Below are 22,689 nucleotides of genomic sequence, written 5' to 3'. Positions count from 1 at the left end.
AGGAATGTACAGGAGATTACAGAAAGCATATTTGATATCATTGTTCATAGAGATGTGCCCTCCTACATCCAGCCTTTATACTACATGTAGGGCAAAGAGAGCTGCCACATCCCTTCCAAAGCTGCTATTGTCAGGTGGGTTTTTTTTGGGCAAACACATACGTTAGTTGTAACACAATGATACTGGGACTCCTGGACTCACAAGGAGACGGTGATGATAATTTAATACAGTGGTTCCCAACCCTGTTCTCAAGTACAGTAAGTGCACGTTTTCAAGTTCTCCTCACAGAATCACAAGTGAAATAGCGCCACCTGTGGATCTTTTAAGATGTGTCTGAATACGGAGTACACCTGTGAACTGGCCGGGTGACCTGGAAAACGTGCACTGTTGGGGGTACTTGAGGACCAGGATTGGGAACCACTGAGATAATATATGTAACTTGTATATTGTGTGTGATGGAATCTGAATTTGGTGCACAAAGAACTTGCATTGGAAAAAAAAAAGCTGCGGCTTCTACATGGAGTCTTTGAATTGGCATAGGAAGTGCTATAGTCTAAAATGGATATACAAGTGTAGAATAAAATTAATCAGAACCGTCTCCTTGTGCGTCTTAAGGCCCATACACACTGGGCGACTTTGAGCTGAAAGTCGCTCAAAACAGGAGGTTTGAGCGGCTTTCAGCTCAAAGCCGCCCAGTGTGTACGGCCCGGCGATGAGCGCTGCTGCGCGCTCCCGCATCATCGCTGGGAAAGCTGTTCATCTGCTGGTTATACCAGCAGATGAGCGGCTTTCAGGACGGCTTTGCATAGCGCTCCTCTATGCAACACCGTCCTACTCCCTTCCGTCGGCGCCAGGCAGGGAGATTGTCATCATCGCTGTCCATACACGCTGGGCATAGTCGCCCAGTGTGTATGGACCTTTAGTCACATTGTGTTTGTGCAGATGCATTTGTGCCAAGATTCTCTGTGCGTGACTGCAGCAAAGATGTATGAGGACATATTTGTGTTATCTATGACGTTAATAGTGTAAAGAGAAACAAAAACACGCACATAGTACTGTATAAGGCAGTTGCAGATTACTAGGATGGGGTAGTGGGGGCTGCTTATGGCTTTTTTGTATTGCTTGCAGGCCCTGTAACTTGTAGCCATAAATACATTTTCTTTGTTTTGTCTGACTTTATTTTGCAGTGATGGCATTACAGCTATACTACTACGCCCCTTCCTGTAACCGGTGGAAAACGTCTGTGTGGAACAGCACCTATTGCAGCTCCAACAAGTTGTAAGCAGGAGAGTCAAGGTGCGTACCCACGGTGAGCTTTCACTTAGGGCAGTATTCAATTAAAAAAATTTGCCGTGTTTTATGGCGAGTCTGTGCTTTTCTCGCGTTGGACGGAGAATTTTGCTCTCAAAAACGAGCAACCCTATTCAACGTGCACTTCTCGCCGTCTTTCTAAGTGATTTTCGCAGTGTCTCTCAGTGTAGCAATTCTCCATCTTTTCATGGAGAAGTGGAATGTGAACTATTAAAATAAAAGGTTTTTTGTTTTAATTTTGGTGTCAAAAAATCAGGAATTTTATTCTGTGAAAGGGCATGCTATTTTTATTCATGTACTTATAGCACATGAATATATATTTAATAAAAAAAAAATATATATATATATATATTTTACACAGAGCAGCCAGCAGGGGGCCGGGAGCCGAGCCGCTCATTAGATATTCATATATTCACTGCACCCGATCATTACATATGCATGATCGGGAGCAGTGACTATACCCGGTTACCTGCTGGCTCTTGGGGGGGGGGGGGCAGCTTGTGCTGCCTGGGTCCCGGGGAGCCCTCCTCCCCTCCACAAAAGTTCTGGGGCAGGCAGGGAGACTTCAATCTCCCTGCTTGCCACAGTCCCACGGCTCCCTGCCGCGGACGTTCGTCTGCTGCAGGGGTTAAGATTGGCCGTGAGGGGCAACTCGCCCCTCCGACATTGAATACAGGAAGAGCGAGTGGCAGCCAGCCCTCCGGAACACAGCGAGTGTGCAGCGAATCTTAAACAGGATTCGCTGAACACGGCGATATTTTACATTCAATACTGCCCTTAATATTCAACCCCTATTCCATCTGTGTCTGGATCGGAGTTGGTTACAGTGTTCACATTAGATTTGGACTATGTAGTACAGATCTGTACTATATAGTCTTGCCTGCCAAGACTATTTTTCTATTTGATTTACACCACACAGGAGGGAGTGCCCATTGGGATCGAATCTGCATGGAATGTACTGTAGGAAAATCATTTGATGCCCATACGATTTTCTATTAGATTTTGCTTCTATAAGCAAAATCGAATAGAAAAATAGTGCTATATCTCACCGTGTGTACGCTCTATCAATCTCAGGGGCTCTGCAGCGAGGGTGAGCAGGCATTATAGTGAAACAGATCCCAGGTGGTAGCGCAGTTCTAAGTACTGTATACCCTTTATTATCCCTGCTAGGAATCATGAATAATTGATAAGCAGTCAGTCATATTACATATGCAAAGAATACAAACAGGAAAACCCTCGGCAAGGATAATAAAGAAACCGCTGGTTCCTATTTTTTTTTTTTACTGTTTATTGCTATTATGTACGGGTTTTGGAAAATAATTTATACGTTTATCCCCAAATGTGCTATATATTTGTGAATGAATTTCACTTTGTGATCCCGTGCTCCCATCAGATGACCGAATGGAACCATAGGCATTGTTATTTTGACAAATGGAGTAAAGAATGTAACTACAGTATTACACACACAGTGAAGAGGGCCTTATTCAGACCTGTTTGCTAGACTGGTGGCAGATGGCAAAAGGCGACGATCGCCAGGAGCAGCTCCATCTGCCGTTGCCTGGCACTGCCCCTGGCAACCCGGCTGTGTGCGTTGTGACGTTAGCAACCCGGGGCAAAGGAGGCGGGGCTGGGCAGCCGGAGCAAGGCAGCGGCTGAAGCTGAGCTCAGCACTCAGCTCAGCGGTGCTGCCCGGCGCTAAACAGTCTAGACAGTGGTAAACCCGAGAATTTTATGGCCTTGCCAAACTGGGCACTGGATCATAGCCCGGGAAATTCTCAGGAGTACCACTGAAGGGGTTAAAGGTTCACTCAGCGTCCACTGCATATTGGAGACCCCTTTAAATGCTCCCTGCAGATGTGATTTCTAGACCCGAGCAACATCAAACTAGAGTTTATTTATTGCCGATTAATGCAGGGGTCCATTAAAAAATAATAATTAATGATAAAAGAACGCTCTTCATTAGTGAAAATTATATGGAAAATATAGGACTTGGAATATGAGTTTAGAAACCAGGAAAAATTAGCAAGAAAGGGCCCTGTATGTCTGCTAGGTCATCATTAGGACACAAATATAGATGTGTCCTCAATAACCCAAGCAGCTTCGCATGAGTGAACAGAGAATGTCTTATTCACAACACAGCGGCAGGAAAACACCACTAAACCTTACTACAGACTCTGGGCGGTGACTTACCTCACAGGAATTAGTTTTCAATACATTCAAAGCCAAATCACACAGGACCTGGCGCACCGATGAGGGCTGTATTGGGGCGACGGCTTCAATAGTGTATGAAGACACATTTGTAAGCGCATCAGAGCAGGGCCCTCTTCCCTCCTGTTGTCAAAGCCCACTTCTCTTCACATGTCACTCACAGCTCTCATATACTCAAACACTCAGGGCCTTATTCTAGTTTACTCTTTCTGACAAAATCCTTCTTAGATGGACAAAACCATGTGCACTGCAGGGGGGCAGATGTTACTTGTGCAGAGAGAATTAGATTTGGGTGGGGTTTTACTTCAATGTGAGATCTATATTGCAGTGTAAAAAATAAAGCAGCCAGTATTTACCCTGCACAGAAACAAAATAACTCACCCAAATCTAATTCTCTCTGCACATTTTACATCTGCCCCCCCCCCCCCTGCAGTGCACATGGTTTTGTCCATCTAAGAAGGATTTTGTCAGAAAGAGTGACCTAGAATAAGGCCCTCAGTAACCATCTTCGTCCGCATACTCCTCTCCATCATTGGCCTCAAGCCTCTAGTTGTATGTTGGTTGAGTCCTCACTACTTATATTTAAGCTGTAATGTGTATTGAACTGTGACGCTCTTTATTTGTACTTTGGTTATTTTTTCAATGTTATGCCAAGTTTTGTCTCCCTGTACTGTTCCTTTGTACGGCGCTGCGAAACACTTGTGGCGCCTTATAAATACAATTATAATAATAATAATAATAATAAAGAGTTCCAAGAAAACTTAACTAAGCAACCAGTTAACGTTATAGGACAGTTCTGAACGTTTAATCTCAGTCTGTCCTCCTGTGACTTTCTGGCTCATTTCCAGTGACACGTAAAACTATCAGAGTCCACAGATCTCACAGAAGAAGAAAGGTATTTTGTTGGCATTTGAAGTTTTTAAAAGCTAAGAGATTTACGGCACTATGGAGTATACGGCATATACGCAGCAGAACTTCCTTCCCAGCCGATGCTTCAGGTGCTCTCTTATCTTTTAGCCTATCTATATTTTAACTTCGATCACAGAATGGATTTTTTTCCTCCAAAGCAAACGGCGTCTTACCCTGCAGCTTCTGGGCGAAGTTAAACCACTAGCCAAAATAAGAAAAAAAAAAAATAATTAAATATCTTTCCATCTCATCAGAGCATTATAGTAGGGGGATAGCTTAAAGTATTTTGTATCATCGAATCCCATACTAAATCTTTCAGTCATTTCCTTTAATCGCTCTCCAAACACCCCCTTCACAAGATTCAGAGAAAATGAGAGTGACACCAGATCTGTCTCATTGGATTTCGCAGTTGCACAAATGAAAGATGGGTCAGAGCAGGGCAAAGGTTCCAGTAATAGTATATGATCTGATGCCTCCTAGACAGCAACTTCCTATTGACGCCCACAAATCCTTTTCTATTCTGGGTAATTGCTGACACAACAATGTTTCGCTGTTCACACAGAACCTCAGTAATATGTTGGCGACTGTTGGAGATCGCTTTAAATCAGCTCTGTGCTCTTCCTAATGTAGTGACCGAGTAGATCTGTGGAGCGTCATCACACCAACGACTGGAATTCTCTCTCAGTTTAGCGGCTACACCCGAGACCCTGATTCTGGTCTCATTGCTCCCCTGCACGCTCGCACAAGGGAGCCATGTTTAGCGACTGTGCATACGCATCAACATTGATGCGCATGTGTAGCTGCTTGATGCGAGCGGTCACAGCACATTGATTATTCGCCGGCTGCTCACACACAGCACTGCGGGTGGGGGGCATGGGGGGAGGTCGCCGGCATTCCCATGGAAATTCGGCAGGAAACCCGGGTGCAGGCAGCTTCCTGTACAGGCTCCTGCAGATCTAAGACCTCAGAGAAGCGTCTTAGTTCTGTGAATGCTGCAGAAAGCATTCGACGGTCGGCAAGATTTTGCTCCCGCAAGCAAGGCTGCGAATGCATGTTTATGGTGCAGGAAAGTCTGAGTGCGAGGGAGGTGGGCATTCGCGCGGGCACCAGGTGGCGTTTAGAGGACCCCCAAAGCTGCGGGTAAGAAACCACTGTCAGTGCTGATGCTACCTCTGCTCCTGCACTGGTGATCTGTATGGAATCCTTGGTGGCAGCAGCTGCTACCACCACAATTTAAGGAGCAAGTATATTCTACACGGCAGTCATTCAATCCGTTCTCTGTTCCTCAATCACAGTCTGGTTCGGTCTCAGCTCAAGACCGATATAGACTACGACGCATCCTGAAAACAGCGGAGAAAATCATAGGCACAAACCTCCCTGCAGTTGAGGACATCTATCATGCCAGGGTCATGAAGCCCGCAGGCGGGATCATTGACCTGTTCCGAGGCTACCGTCTGGCAGACGGTACAGCTTAAAGGTGCCCATACACTAGTAAGATTTATCTTCAGATCTGGCTGGTTGGAACAAAAACATGGTTATGGATGAGTGACAGTTTGTCAGTGTTCCAGCATTTCCAAGCAAATGGTCAACTGTCATTTGCTCTCATCCGTAACCATGTTTTTGTTCCAACCAGACAGATCTGCAGATAAATCTGCGTGTGTATGGCCACCTTTAAAGGCCTACAAGGACAACTAGACAAAAACAGTTTTTCCCCTCAGACGGCCATCCTAGTCAATTCCTCACTAGCGTAGCCCTCAACTATCCCCGATCACCGTCCTAGTCAATTATCTGTCATTTCTCCTCCCTACGTTAGGTCTGGCATGTTGCATATTTCAGCGTGTGCAATGGAGTCTATTACTCTGTGTCCCTTTGTACCCAGCTGTACAGGCGAAGGCATCTAAATCACCTGGGAGATTAGGCTGTGGTGAAAGGGCACACGTTCTTATGGTCAACTCAGACTGGGAGATGCATTTTGGTCTGGGAGAGCGCTTAGGAAAGGTGAAGGTCTCTAATAGTCAGCTCTTGTACCATCACACATTTCTTTGAGGTACAGCCACTAAGTTTATTCAAAGAAAATTTCAATCTAATACTGCTCCATCATTGTTAATCCATCATATCAGTATTAATCGCTAAATAAATGAATGTACTACTAACCATTACAGGCTGCCTTTACCAATGAGGTATATGTTCTGCCTTGTACTATACATCTATTTACATCTCAAGTATATAATAACAGGCATAGTGCTGCATACAATATTAGCCATTGACGATTATGGCTACTGTTTATTCATATATTAAATACATGTACAGTTTGAGTATCCCTTATCTGTATATCCAAAAACCGTGGTTTTTCAGAATATTTCGGGGGTTTTAGAGCTTACAATCTATATTCCCTACCACATGTACACATTTACTGTATTCTATGGTTAATTTTGTTGGGAGCCAAATAACCTACCAGTATATTTTTGGATTGTGGGAGGAAACCGGAGTACCCGGAGAAAACACACGCAAGTACGGGGAGAATAAACTCCACACAGTTAGGGCCATGGTGGGATTGGAACCCATCACCTCAGTGCTGTGAGGCAGTAATGCTAACCATTACACCGTCCGTACTGCCCTGTATATATAACACATGGTGGGGACAGAACCCATGACCTCAGTGCTGTGAGGCAGTAATGCTGACCATTACACCATCCGTACTGCCCTGTATATATAACACATGGTGGGGATAGAACCCATGACCTCAGTGCTGTGAGACAGTAATGTAACCATTACACCATCCGTACTGCCCCGTATATTTCATAATGATAGCAATACTGTATGGGACACAAACGCACCTTTACAGATATAATGCTAAAATTACCATCCACATCTGGTGACATAACAGCAACCTTATATTATAAAATATATTTGAATATATTCAATTACATTAGAGTGTAAAATGTTGAACTGATATTAATCTATGGGGGTTCCCGGCCTGTCCGTGTGTGTTTGAGCTTCAGCCTATAAGCGCTACTAAACACACAACACCGCCTAATACAACAGCACATTCCTCAGCGGAAGGGTTTGGCTGCTGCTGAGAGTTGCAGAATGAAGCGGCTTCACACTGCATGTCAGACATACTTAATGTGTTGTGAAAAGCATTGACAAGAAGCAGTGAACTAAGAGAATATTAATAAGAGGAATGGAGGCAGTCATCTGCATTACACTCCAGCTTCATATCACAGTTCAGGGTGACAGGATGAGATAACCGTCACTGGGAAAGCTGACCCTCCAGGCTGTTCTGAAATGCACCCTGTAAAATGGAAACAAGCAGAACCCACACAACCTCATCCACACTGTACTGTACGATATGGGGAAATGTCTATGTATCATTCATCTTTGATGTCTGTAGGCCCATACACACTGAGCGATTTTGAGCTGAAAGCAGCTCCCGTTTACACTTTGAGCTGCTTTCAGCTCAAAAGCCACCCAGTGTGTACAGTCCGGCGGTGAGTGCTGATGTGCGCTCCTGCATCATCGTCGGCCACCGCCGCCCATCTGCTCATATTACCTGCAGATGACCGGTGGAAAGCCGTCCACCCTGGGGAAAATCGCTCAGTGTTCATGCACTGAGCGATTTTCAGCCCAGCGATTTTCCCCGTCGTCGCCGTCCATACACGCTGGTCATAAATGCGCCCGGTGCGTATGCTTCTTAAGAGTTGATGATGAACCTACTTTCAGTACAAACACGGGAAGTGCAACCTCGCTTCCACCAGTGAGCGGTTAATCTGCGGTTGAGATCAGGTAAGGTTTCTACTATACATTACATACTACGCCAATACCAAACGAGCGACTCCTTCATAAGCATATACACTGAAATCCAATGGCAAATCACTGCTTTTTCAAATTCATGGCATGTTATTATGATTGGTATGTAACTGTGGCAGTAAGGGTAGTGGCATGGTACCACTTTGTGCACCTTCACTTTTCAGCCCCAGACACCCGGCACCATTTTTCTGCACATTGCATGCAGTATAAATGCGGAGTTCCTGCCACCATATGATAATAAACCCCAATTAAAATGATCTACTATGATCCCTCCTCATCACACACATTTATATTTGGACAAATTGGCTGGGGGTTTATCACTTTCAAGCTTAGTACAACTGGCCCATGGTGAGGAAGGGGAAACGTGGGCAAGAAGTCTGGAGCTAGACTGATTTTGCTCCTTTGAGAAATCTGGAGCTTCATGGTGATGTGTGTACCCTGGGGCAACGTGCAAAGACCTGAAAGCTGCAAAACAACTAAAAATTTCTATCACAATACATTTTCTCCCGTTCATTGGATTATACCCTCGGCTCTGGCTCGTGCATCTTGTTACCTGCGCACTTTGTGTGATCTCCTCTCTCTCTTTTACGGTCATGTAGGCCAAGGCATCTGTAGGTTCCCGTTCGCATGGGTCATGAAGACCTGGCCCTCCTACATGAATGCAATACAATATATTTATAGTATACACTCTCCCAGGCATTTAAGAAAAGCAACATTTTCACAGTACTAAACAAAAAAAGATATAATGATAAAAAAAAAAAATCGCTATCTTGTATTATTTAAACATTTAGGCTGATACCCCTTTCACATCGCACTTTTAAAACGGTATATTGCCGTTTTTTTCCCTTTTTAAAACGTTTAAGCCTGCACTGTGAATGCACCACAGCCAATTTACCGTTTCAAGTTAACTGGCATTTCGAACCGTGTAAAAAGCAGAGTCCTACACGGTTCCTTGCCGTTTTTTGTGCAATGTGAATGTGTACAGTTTGTCTGAAACGGTATTTCAGGCAAACAACACAAGCACAAGCACAATTTGTGGCGCCCCCTCCCCTCCTATATGTCAGCAGGCACCGGGGATCGAGCGGGGTAGGCTGGACGCAAATAGCCAGCGGAGGTGAGCGCTGGGGCTTGGAGATCTCTCTCCTCCACTCTTCTCCTCTCCCCCGTCTCCCTGCTTACTGCGTCCGTGCTGACAGCTCAGTTTTCCACCAGCCGCGCTGTTCCTGGCCACAGTGATCAGACAGCCTATCTGATCACTGTGGCCAGGAGCGGCGAGGCAGGCAGAAAACTGTCTCAGCTCACCTGCGAACTGCCATCCCCGTTCGCCTAGTACATTCTCCGGGGGGCGGGGGGGGGGGGGGGCAGGCAGACTGGAAGGAAAGCCCGGGGGCTGTGTGATCAGCGGGTGAGTCACCCGGATCGGGTCACCGCCAGTCAGCCACGTCTCCTCGGTGCCATCCACACAGCTGACCCCTCCCCCGGCTCACAGCTGACACATTGTTGTCACTCCGGTTAATCAATATGCGATCAGCAAGGTCGCGGCCGCCGCGGGGTCACAGGGGGCTGATTCGCCGCCGCCGCCTCCCCCAGGACCGTGCGCGACCCCCGCTCCCCTCAGCAGTCACTCAGCTCACTGCCCTCCCGAGCTAATCCCACGGCCATCCTCCCTCTCCCCGACTGGTATTACAGCATCGTCACCCCGCTCCTCGTCATACCCCCGCCCGCTACATGTAACCGAGGCTCTGCCGCACGCCGTCCCAGGGCTCCATCTCCCCTCCGCGGCTCTGTCCCCCTCTACCCCCGGCTTCACTGCGCAGCGCGACCGCCCGAACCATCAGAGCCCCGCTGGGACATAGGCAGCTGGGGGACACTCGGGAGGCTGCACGCATCAACGTGCCCGCAGGGTCAGAGGACAAGTGTCTGCCCGGGACTCGCTGCTGCCCGGCTACCCTGCTCCTGTCACCCGCCGCCCTCCTCAGTCTCTCACCCGACTGTCACAACAACACAACACTATCTGTACTGCGGGCCGACGGGTCACGTGTCCCAACAACAGCCAATCCCCTGGCGTCACTTCCTCTGGCACTGATACTCATATGACAGGCAATCGTCACACACTGCCTTGAAACGTGTTCTGGATGAAACGTTTCAAGTGCTATGTGAATGACACTTAACCGGTATTTAAAACGGTAATCTGGGTCACTGTTAAGGCTCTGACCCGTTTTAATTACCGTTTTAAAATACCGGTTTTTAAAACGTGTCTGCGATGTGAAAGGGGTATTAATGGGATACAATACAATCTTGACAAAACATTTTTTGTTTAATTACTATTATTATTTTTAAGTAACCTTGGCTGTGACAAAACGACATCAATTTACAAAGTATAGCAGTGAAGTAAGAGAGAGACATTAACCATTCTTCCAAAAACGGACTACAGTGACTTCCACATAAGATGCGTCTATTTTAAGTCTGATAAACTCTTCATTTAGGAAACTTCCTAAAATTAATGCTGCCCATACACTTGTGAGATACAATCATTCGATTTCGACCAATTCTGGGCGATAAATCGAATGATTGTATGCATTTGTAAGGGTCTTTTCGACGCGATGCGCGAGCACGCCGTCAAAAGTCGCGTTGATAGATATTATGTGCTGCACATAGTATCTATCGAATTGTAGGAGCAGTCGCATGTGGTTAAAAACCACATGCAATCGCTCGAATACAATCCAGGGTTGGGGGGCGGAGGGGACGCATTCAGCGGTGTGGGGTTTGGGGACCCTAGGGACCGCTGGCGGCGCACCTGCGTCTTGTATCAGGGGGCAGCGGAGTAGTGTAGCGCTAGCAGTAGCGCTTGCGGGAGGTGGGAGTCAGAGGTGTTGGGAGAATTGTTTAAAATACTTGGCTGCCCTGTGATTGGTCGAGAGAGCTCAGCCAATCACAGGGCAGTCCAGTGTTTTAAACATATCTTCCGCCACCGCTGACTCCCACCGCCCGCAAGCGCTACTGCTAGAACTACACTACTCCGCCGCCCCCTGCCAGCACCCGATGTGCCATCGGAAAATGGCATGCGACATCGGGTGCTGACTTGTGCACCCAAAAATGTAATCGGATTCGATGGACATCGTACTTCGATGTCGCATCGAATCCCATCGCATAAGTGTATGGGCACCATAATTACCATAATCTCCTGTGGACAAATAATGTTACGATGGATTGTCCTAATGAATTTAAATAATTTATGAGGCACAAGAATGGCAGCACAAACGCAAAAAAAAAAATAAAAAAATAAATCAGGGAACCATTGCTCGAATGAGCAATTAAAACTAGGTGCTTTGGTCCATTGTGTGTGTGTGTGTGTGTGTGTGTGTCCCTGCTGGCCGCAGAACGGTTTGTTTAGTAATCCGTAAAGATGAAGACTCAGTATAATTAAGCTGTGTAAGTCCTAAATGTCTTACCAGGCAAAATTATGCCAAATGCCAGGCACTCCATGACTCTGCGCAAAGCTTCACCGGCACCCAACGGCCTGTTCGACGTTCCTATGGCTTTTTCACATATAAGTTCCAACGGCTGAGAGATATGAGGCAGAAGGTAAGTCCAAATATCTTCAACACGTAATGCTGTATTTTACTACTGTATGTCTGTCATTTATATTTATTAGTTCCAAGTTACTATAAAATTGCATACGTACTGTAAAGTGAACATGAAACGGTTAGAGCAGGAGTGGCCAAACCGGTCCTCGAGATCTACCAACGGTCCACGTTTTCCAGGTTACCTATCTGGTGCACAGCTTTAGTCATTACTAACTGTCACATTTTAAAACCTGCTGCATTCATTCCCACTATAGATCCACAGGTTGCCTGGAAAACATGCACCGTTGGTAGATCTTGAGGACAGGTTTGGCCACCCCTGGTCTAGACTATTAACAAGGCACTACTATCAAGGCACACAGTACATAGGAAAATTGTGTCACTTTATAATAGCTGTTTGCGGCTAACAGGAAGTATAAGCGCCGTCATCGGAAGGTAAACTCACCCATCCTTTCAGCCGCGCCCAGGTGGGTACTCTGTTGCACAAATCTCGCAGAATGCGTAGAACAATTACACAAGATTTTAATCCGTTTGCTCTTGCCTGTAATAGATAAAATGGTTCCAGTTCTGCGGTTTAGCTCACTCCTAACCCCAACCTACGAAGGCCTCGGACAGATTCTTTAATGTGATTACTGAGTAGTAAATGATTAAAAGTTCATGCAAAGAGAATTACAGAATGACGAAACGTCCATGTTTAGAAAGGTCGGGCTTTAAAAATAGAACTGAAAAGCTTTGTGTAAAGATTGCTTTTGTAGCCTCATGATAATGATGTGTCAGGGAAGACTATTGAATCTAAACCCATTTCTGAACGGCATCCATGTTGCCAGTGGTCAGGAGGCCACTTGGCAGGGAGAACACGTGCACAACTGTGACTGGACAAAATGGTTTCCAGTTGTGTGTCATCGACACGATCAACAACTCATCAACTAGGAACCAATGAACAATCTCCAGTAGGCCGCGTACATGGCACAGTTGCTAGGCAAGCATGACTGGACAGTAAATATATATATATATATATATATATATATATATATATATATACACGACTCAGGTCTAGTATAATGGGTTACTGTGCACGAATTTCATGAGGTCATAAAGAAAATCAAAGTCAAAATAAAAATAAATCTCATAAGGCTACAATAACAATAAGGTAAGAACAAATAGCCAACCTGAAACCATTTGGCATGTCGAAGAGACGCCAAGGCGTTCAGGCATTTCTGCCTGTCCAATATGTCCGGTGGATCTTTCATCGCAACATTTTCTACTGATAAGATGGGATAAAAAAAAAAGACAGATACAATTTGACCAAGGGGATTCTGTCACAGGAAGAGTACGGCAGCATCTGAACAAGCTAATAAGACTCCCAGAGAAACTGAATGGTTCACAAAAGTGCACGGCGGTTATATTATCCATAAAGGCCATTCAAGTAGTAATGTGCAACACAAAGCAAAGGAGGCATTCACTTCCAGTTTTACAAATCGATAACAGCTATGTACCATCTGGGATCTTATTATAAATGCACAACATATCTCAGGACGTAAAAATAAGCACATAGCACTTCTTGACCCTCCCTGCACCAGTCGCTGTAAATGGTACATTGCAATCCTAGGAGTCCAGATGCAGGATTTGATTTAAAAAAAAAAAAAAAAAAAGTGTAAACCTATAATGTGGGTTTAAATAAATGGTGCGCCAATGTAAATAAGAAAAAGATGATGGGAAGATCATAAGGAAAAAAAGACCCGTCGTAGAAGCACATTTATACACTTCTACAGCCGCAGCACATTAATATCATATTATACACTTAGTTTTATTCCCTTTAGCTGCGTTGAAATGAAAGCTATAAATCTAAATGGTAAAGATTGCAGGCGTAAAACCTTTGGCTCTACCGATTTTTCATTCTCAGTGTTTTCATAAAGATGTTTTATCCATCTTAATGTGAGCAGTCATTACAGCTAGAGGAAACACAGGGCTTTAACCGTGGTAATGGCAGTATAGTATTCACTGTCTGTCCGTAGGGCAGTACAGTATGTGTAGATATAACAGACGTTCTTAGATGTTCAACTATCATCAAGACCCAACTCTTCAACAGGCCCTAAACCACACAATCTTTTCAATCTTTTAAGTCCATCCCCCCCCCCCCCCTTAAAAATACTGTAGTTCTGCCTCATTTGTGCATTATATTATTCAGGAAAGCTGCGGGACATCCAGGCTGTGTTGTTTTACATGTGCATTTATTGTATGTGTGTTGAATATTTAAGATACCATCTGTGAATCACTCTGCTTATTTGTCATATTATTAAAATAAAGAATTTATGGCCTCTTTGCTGTAGTAGATAGAATGTAGGGGTAGTCAACGTTTGCCCATATTTCCGACAGTTGGAAATACAGTATGGGCACTCCTTGACAAGGACCGATGGAATTTACACTCTACCTATTTAATCTATCCGACCTTTGGAAATTCCTCGATGGTCAGATCAGACTGTTGGAAATGTTCCGATGGTCGGAAAGACTAAAAGGTTCTGTGAAAATGGCTGCAGATTGTCGAAAAACTGTTGCATAAGTCACAATTTAGCTTAGACAATGCAGGTTTCGACTGTTTAAAAAGTCAAATCTTCATAAGTGACAAAAAAGCTGAATAAAACCCAGTATTTCCAACTGTCAGAAATATCGGCTACTTTCTTTTCCACCTGATGGAAGATTAGCCGAACACAAACACAGCCAGAAACATAAAATAGAAACTCTACATGGGAAAGCAGAACAGACTAGACAGAGGGTACGTGTCTCTAATCAAATCCAATCCGACAAAAGGAAGGAAGCTTTAAACAATGTGTGTAGACTTAAAAGGGGTCTGAAAATGTGTTCATTTATTTGAGACTGTAATCTTTTTTTTTTCTTTTTCTTGAAGTCTAGCTTTGAATAAGTCTGTGTATTTCGTTATTTTCCCTCATTAATGAAGCTCACAGGTTGATAGCTAAAACATCAAAATGAAATCCCGCGTTCTAAAAATGATCAAGTGCTGAAAGATTCAGTCCATTAATATTGCATTGTTTAGAACTCCAAGACACACTCCTAACTAAAAATGTGCCAGGCAGAAAATGAGCCTTGCCGTCTGCCTTCGTCTATATTTGTATTTTATTGTTCATACATATTCGCCCCGGGTTCTGATCGTCAGAAGTGCTACAGACATATTTTCCATCCTGACGAACTCCACAGCAGATGTTTGCATTGCATTATTTCTCGCCTAACATGTTCGAGACGTCACAGAGCTCCGATAAGATAACTCTTCTTTATCCTTAAAGGATACCAGCAAACGTTTAAAGGTACAGTCCCACGGATAGGCCACATAAAGGCATGTGGTAAGTGGAATAGATTTACGGTCACGTGCGGCTAAGTCACTGTGATCATTAATAGTGATATATGGAATACTTGCCATCTGTCACAGTAAAGCCAAAACAGATTCTAAAAGAACGTTTGGAGTTTGGTTAAATTTATCTTCGGGCCGCAAGCAAAAGATTTAATTAATGCTACGGAGTGTTACGCTGCAATTATAGATCGGTCTAATCATTATTTATAGCAAAATGTATAAATTGTAAACATCAACTTTAAAAACGGTATAGCTATTGTGATGAGCTGCATCTTATGGTCCGTGACTAATAACAGTATCAGACCAGTCTAATCATCTTCGTTTATACAGGAGACTAACTGCAGACTTGGTGGAAACCAGAGCTCAGTTAAACTCCACATATGAATCAGTGCAGGGTGTTTAATTCATTTTAAAACAAGATATTAGCTCTCAAGTGGGTCATATTTGTATTCTCCCCAGTGGCTAGTATTGCACCGTTCCCTATCTGTATCACTCTGTATATTCTTCCAATGTTTGTGAAGGTGTGTGCACATCCAGGTGCTCGGACATCTTACGTCAATCAAATATTTTTTTTATGTGTTACTGAATTACGTGAGCTGTGTAATACACTGATGCTATGTATTGTATAAAGGTTTATATATATATGTGTACATCATAGGTGTCATTGGTTGTACAAGTGATGCGCATTCTTGTAATATAAACTCCTGCACCTCTAATGAATCCTTCTTTGTGACATACATATACTGTATATATAAGTTATGGTTGGGGATGTGATTAGCCTAGTTCCTGCCCTTACTCCCTTGCTTGAGGGATTCACAAGCAGAACAATGGTTTGTTGAAGCCACACGTTCACTGAAGTAATAACAAGTACCTAGTACGGACACAATCAGCAATTTAACCTGCAAAGACCACATCACTTTCTTGGCTTCTAAAAGTTACAAAGAGGTAATTACAGAAACTGCCAATTTCTTTGGGCTCTCTCATTATTATGCTGGCATCTATTATACAATTATCTGGATGATCACCCAGATAAGAACACTGTGCATGTGACCAGCAATCTGAACATATGGATCAGTGGGGCAGATGTATTAAGCCTTAACAAGAGATAAATGCAATGTGTGATAAGGAGAGATAAACGTCCGGCCAATCAGCTCCTTACTGACTTTTTTTTCAAACACAGCCTGTAACATGGCAGTTAGCAGGTGATTGGCTGGACGTTTATCTCTCCTTATCACCCTCGAATTTATCTCTTGTTAAAGCTTAATACATCTGCCCCTATGTCATGCCGAATTGCCTAGTATGTCCGTTATTATGGAACACATGGGCCAACCAACCAACACTTTACAGAGGAGGAAGTGAGAAAGGTCTCCCCCTATCTGCTGGGTGTCAGGCGCCTGTTGATCTGAAATATTTTATGTGACCATGAATACCTAGCTTCTGTAGTTATTGATGCTGAATGCTCCTATATTGACCCATTAGGGTGCCAATATATATTTTACCATTAATATAAGCAGTGCCCTCTCCGGCATTCGCTTCAGGCGGCAAGCTCATTTTCAAAGTTGATGTTTTGACTATATAGATTTTAATTATGCTCTTTCATTTTTTTTATATTTAACCCACTTAAGCATCAAGGTATGGAAAATACAAATACACTGTAGGACTGTACCTTTAAATGGGAGGTCCGAGGGATAAGCTTGCAAAGCGCATGGATTTAGCCATTACATGTCAATGTGAACATCTGCTATAAGTTCACATATAAATTGGAAAGAACTACAGTAAATGAGTGGTTATGAAGAACTGAACACACAGACTGAAAGGCTGCAGAATGTGCTAAGTCTCCAGACAGCTAGAAATCACAATTTTCGGGTAAAGCTTCAATAGCCTTTGTGTTGTGAGATCAGGAAAGAGTGTCATGGTAACGTGATAGAGATATCCAGAGCAGCACTGGGAGTTGCAGAGCTACAACATACTTTGCTAACCATATTAGCCTCTGTTATAGGCAGCTGGGACACAGAATATACTTCTACACTGCTCAGAGGATCGCAGCATCTAGAGGATGGAACTAGCTCATGTAAAAAGGTCTCATCTCAGCATTTCCAGTTATCTGGTGTTTTGCATACACAGTCAGAATTATAATCCGACTGACAGTTCCGACAACACTTTAATATCTATTTGTTATAACTGTATGGGGTAAATTTATACCCCTCTCAGACAGAAAAGTCTGAAAATCCCCGCATTTCAAATGCCGTGTCATTTTGCTGGGAACATCCTGACCCCCTTCACACAGAAGAACAAAATACCGGGTTGAAAATTTCTACCCGTAATTTGCTGAATAACACGGGTATTTCTTCTGTGTGAAAGGGTCAACCCGGGTCATAAATCCCGTGTCCTCGACCCTGGTCAACTCCAGGGTTGGAGACACGGGATTTACGACACGGGTGTGCCCTTTCAAGCAGAAAAAGAACGGCTTCACCCGGTAATTTTGTTCTCTGTCTGAAAGGGGTATTACAAACATGTGAGTTCTATTGAAGATTTGATGCTGATTATAGCAAAACAAATCAGATTCATACCTCCCAACTGTCCCGCATCCTGCAGTGTCTATTCAGTGTAACAGGGGGGCTGGGAGCGTGGCCAGCAGCTCAAAAAGCGCTGGCCATGCCCACTTAGTAACAAAAATGAGGCCACGCCCCTTGTTGGCTACGCAAGCATCCCGATCCCCAACAAAACAACGTTGGGAAGCATGCAGATTCTATTATTTTTTAGAAGGGGCTAAAAATATAAATAGAATCAGTCAGGGGAAATGTTCAGCATGTTTGTAGACTGTAAGCTTACTGTACCTACTGCTACAGGTCATTGCTGCATAGATTTAGTTTCATCACAATTGAAGTGTTGATAAATACGGATTAAAAGCCAACGTAAAGCTGGGAGGTGATTGGCAGGCATAGCCCTCCCCTTCCGTTTCCTGTCAGCTGGCTACACATCTACCTAGAAAAGTAGTTCCGGCAGATGTGAAACAAAGTATGTTCTGTCTCCCAATGTACAGAGGTATATCGCATCTAGTGTGGATTGCACTTATCACGGCCGAGCTGAGCATTGTTGTGCAGCCAGTCAGCACCTGTGCGCAGAATCCTATCAGAAGTACAGATGAGAGGATCATGGGTGAGGGAAGGAAGAAAACAGACTTGCATCAGACTGTCTTGTACATTAACATCATTAGAATGGAGTGTCTTCATGCTCTGCTTGGACGTTTGGCCCAGATTTTTTTTCATACGGGCTTACATTTTGATTATCAGCTCTTGTGATCAAGGACCAGTTGCACATAATCTGAAAGTTAGACGTCAAATACATTGGTCTAGTTTTTTTTTTTGCTAAGAGAAAATAAACAGATATAGATATAATGTTATTCTTGGTGTCACCAAGTTTAGGGCATGGCACAAATTATATCACTATACTAAACAAGATTTAGGTAAGCACCCTACAATTATATTATTATATAGTTCTACCCTAAATAACAACCTTCCTGTACTACTGTCAGCAATACTGTATACGGTACTTATGTAGTATCTGGGCTGCCGATTTTTTGATTGTATGCCTTAAGTTAAGGCATACAATCAGATGCGATGCGATGCGATGACCCGATTTTTCCATAGGATTCAATGTTAAAATGGACTGAGTCCATTTTAACATGGAATTCAATGGGAAAAAGGGGTCCTTTTCATACCCCTACTATCCAAGTGGGCATGGAGTTGGATATAAACCTGTGGCGAGCGTAGCGAGCCACCGAGCCCGAAGCGTGGCGAGCGGACGGTATTCTGTGTCCCCTCGCGGGGCTCGCTACGCTCGCCACGCTTTGGGCTCGGTGGCTCGCTACGCTCGCCACAGGTTTATATCCAACTCCATGCCCACTTGGATAGTAGGGGTATGAAAAGGACCCCTTTTCCCATTGAATTCCATGTTGAAATGGACTCAGTCCATTTTAACATTGAATCCTATGGAAAAATCGGGTCCATCGCATCGCATCGCATGCGATATGGTCGGGTGCGATGCGATGCGATGGACCCGATTTCAAAATCGGCAGCCCAGTTACTACATAAGTACCCTGTATACTTAAGGTGGCCATACACACGCAGATTTATCTTCAGATCTGGCTGGTTGGAACAAAAACCTGGTCATGGATGAGAGCAAATGACAGTTGACCATTTGTTTGGAAATGCTGGGAAACTGACAAACTTGTCACTCATCCATAACCATGTTTTTATTCCAACCAGCCAGATCTGAAGATAAATCTTACTAGTGTATGGGCACCTTAAGAGAGTCACCTGAGAGGTGGGAGGGTCTGTGGGTGGAGCTACAGCAGCGGTGAGGAATAGATTGGTGTGTAAACTGTAAAAAGTTCTAAAAGTTGGGCTGCGGGGATAGTCCATGTATTATACAAATTATTTGATATCTTGGGGCAGATGTATTAACCAGCGTTAAGTGCAAAAATGCACTTAACGCTGGTTAACTGGGGGGGGATTACGTCTGACCCTAATGTATTACTAGCGCACCTAACGTGCGCTAGTGACAGCCCGCCGAGTTACGCTCGGCGGGGCTGTCCCTGCAATCCCCCCCAGGGATTAACGGCCGGGGCGATGTATTAACAGCCTTCAAGGTGTTAATTCGCCCCGGCCGCTTCGCCAGCTCAGGGCTAGCGTTGTCCTATCCCCCACTATGGGGACAACGCTAGCCCTGCGTCTGGCTTGGGCTGCGCTGGAGATCTCGCGGTTTTTGCGAGATCCCGCGCATGCCCAGTGCGGCCGGCCGGGGGACAGGAGATAGCGCATCAGTATTAACTGATGCGCTATCTCCAGAAAGGGACATCGCCGAAGGGGGAGTTAACGCTCCCCCGCTTCGGCAGACAAGATGTTAATACATCTTGTCGATGTCCCTTCCTGCTTCGCCTCGCTATTGAGGCGAAGCAGGAAGTATCATAGCGGCGCGATAAGCGCTGCTATGATACATCTGCCCCCTTATCCCTGCTTTGGCATCATACATAAATATCTTCAGGAGAGATATTCACTCACTCATACATACCCCCAACCACCTCCTTCACGCATACACACACACACACACACACACACACACATATACTTAGCCCTGTCCCAGCCAACTTCCGCTCACACACATACACACACATATACCTAGCCCTGTCCCAGACAACTTCTGCTCACACACATACACACACACACATATACCTAGCCCTGCCCCAGCCAACTTCCACTCACACACATACACCTAGCCCTGCCCCAGCCAACTTCCGCTCACACACATACACCTAGCCCTGTCCCAGCCAACTTCCGCTCACACACATACACCTAGCCCTGTCCCAGCCAACTTCTGCTCACACACATACACCTAGCCCTGTCCCAGCCAACTTCCGCTCACACATATACACCTAGCCCTGCCCCAGCCAACTTCTGCTCACACACATACACACACACACATATACCTAGCCCTGCCCCAGCCAACTTCCACTCACACACACATACACCTAGCCCTGCCCCAGCCAACTTCCGCTCACACACATACACCTAGCCCTGTCCCAGCCAACTTCCGCTCACACACATACACCTAGCCCTGCCCCAGCCAACTTCCGCTCACACACATACACCTAGCCCTGTCCCAGCCAACTTCCGCTCACACACATACACCTAGCCCTGCCCCAGCCAACTTCCGCTCACACACATACACCTAGCCCTGTCCCAGCCAACTTCCGCTCACACACATACACCTAGCCCTGTCCCAGGCCAACTTCTGCTCACACACATACACCTAGCCCTGTCCCAGCCAACTTCTGCTCACACATACACCTAGCCCTGCCCCAGCCAACTTCCGCTCACACACATACACCTAGCCCTGCCCCAGCCAACTTCCACTCACACACATACACCTAGCCCTGCCCCAGCCAACTTCCGCTCACACACATACACCTAGCCCTGTCCCAGCCAACTTCTGCTCACACACATACACCTAGCCCTGTCCCAGCCAACTTCTGCTCACACACATACACCTAGCCCTGCCCCAGCCAACTTCCGCTCACACACATACACCTAGCCCTGCCCCAGCCAACTTCTGCTCACACACATACACCTAGCCCTGCCCCAGCCAACTTCCGCTCACACACATACACCTAGCCCTGCCCCAGCCAACTTCCACTCACACACATACACCTAGCCCTGCCCCAGCCAACTTCCGCTCACACACATACACCTAGCCCTGTCCCAGCCAACTTCTGCTCACACACATACACCTAGCCCTGTCCCAGCCAACTTCTGCTCACACACATACACCTAGCCCTGCCCCAGCCAACTTCCGCTCACACACATACACCTAGCCCTGCCCCAGCCAACTTTTGCTCACACACATACACCTAGTCCTGCCCCAGCCAACTTCCACTCACACACATACACCTAGCCCTGTCCCAGCCAACTTCCGCTCACACACATACACCTAGCCCTGCCCCAGCCACCATCCACTCACACACATACACACACACATATACCTAGCCCTGCCCCAGCTAACTTCTGCTCACACACATACACCTAGCCCTGCCCCAGCCAACTTCCGCTCACACACATACACCTAGCCCTGCCCCAGCCAACTTTTGCTCACACACATACACCTAGTCCTGCCCCAGCCAACTTCCACTCACACACATATACCTAGCCCTGCCCCAGCCAACTTCCACTCACACACATACACCTAGCCCTGCCCCAGCCAACTTCTGCTCACACACATACACCTAGCCCTGCCCCAGCCAACTTCCGCTCACACACACACACCTAGCCCTGCCCCAGCCAACTTCTGCTCACACACATACACACACATACACCTAGCCCTGCCCCAGCCAACTTCTGCTCACACACATACACCTAGCTCTGCCCCAGCCACCATCCACTCATACAAATATCCTGCCCTACCCCAGCCACCTCCTTCTCTCACACACACACTCACACACACACACACACACACACATACCTAGCCCTGCCCCAGCCAACTTCCGCTCACACACACACACACACACACACACACACACACACACACACCTAGCCCTGTCCCAGCCAACTTCTGCTCACACACATACACACACACATATACCTAGCCCTGCCCCAGCCAACTTCCGCTCACACACATACACCTAGCTCTGCCCCAGCCCCCATCCACTCATACAAATATCCTGCCCTACCCCAGCCACCTCTTTCTCACACACACACACACACACACACACCACAGCCCCTTAATTCTTATGTATATATGCACCTGCCTAAGCCACCTCCCTCCCATACATTAACCCCAACCCTGCCCCAATCACCTCTCTTTCACACACACATATATCCCTCAGCCGCCAACCTCACTCACACTCACACACACACACACACACATATATATGCGCCCCACCTCGAACTTCCACTCCCACAAATATGCCCCACCTTCCTCACAGATACAGTATATATCCTCACCCTT

At 45.6% G+C, this 22,689-nt stretch overlaps 1 protein-coding gene across 6 annotated transcripts in view; it reads right to left on the bottom strand.

The window, feature by feature from the left end:
• Window positions 1-22,689, bottom strand: part of STRBP (spermatid perinuclear RNA binding protein) — a 169,248-nt gene that overhangs the window by 39,554 nt on the left and 107,005 nt on the right. For 4 of the 6 annotated variants that reach the window (XM_083161016.1, XM_083161020.1, XM_083161017.1 and 1 more), the window contains 4 exons: window positions 12,992-13,086; window positions 12,268-12,363; window positions 11,691-11,802; window positions 8,792-8,889 (listed from right to left, as the gene is read on the bottom strand). In XM_083161016.1, the coding sequence (XP_083017142.1) occupies window positions 8,792-8,889; window positions 11,691-11,802; window positions 12,268-12,363; window positions 12,992-13,086 (401 nt within the window). The remainder of the gene's footprint in view (window positions 1-8,791; window positions 8,890-11,690; window positions 11,803-12,267; window positions 12,364-12,991; window positions 13,087-22,689) is intronic. The other 2 variants (XM_083161019.1, XM_083161021.1) reach the window with 1 other exon arrangement.

Source organism: Crinia signifera, chromosome 9 (assembly GCF_055691185.1).
Source record: "Crinia signifera chromosome 9, ASM5569118v1, whole genome shotgun sequence".
Taxonomy (NCBI): domain Eukaryota; kingdom Metazoa; phylum Chordata; class Amphibia; order Anura; family Myobatrachidae; genus Crinia; species Crinia signifera.
Note: the sequence above shows the minus strand (reverse complement) of the source record. Positions and strands in the feature narration are given on the sequence as shown.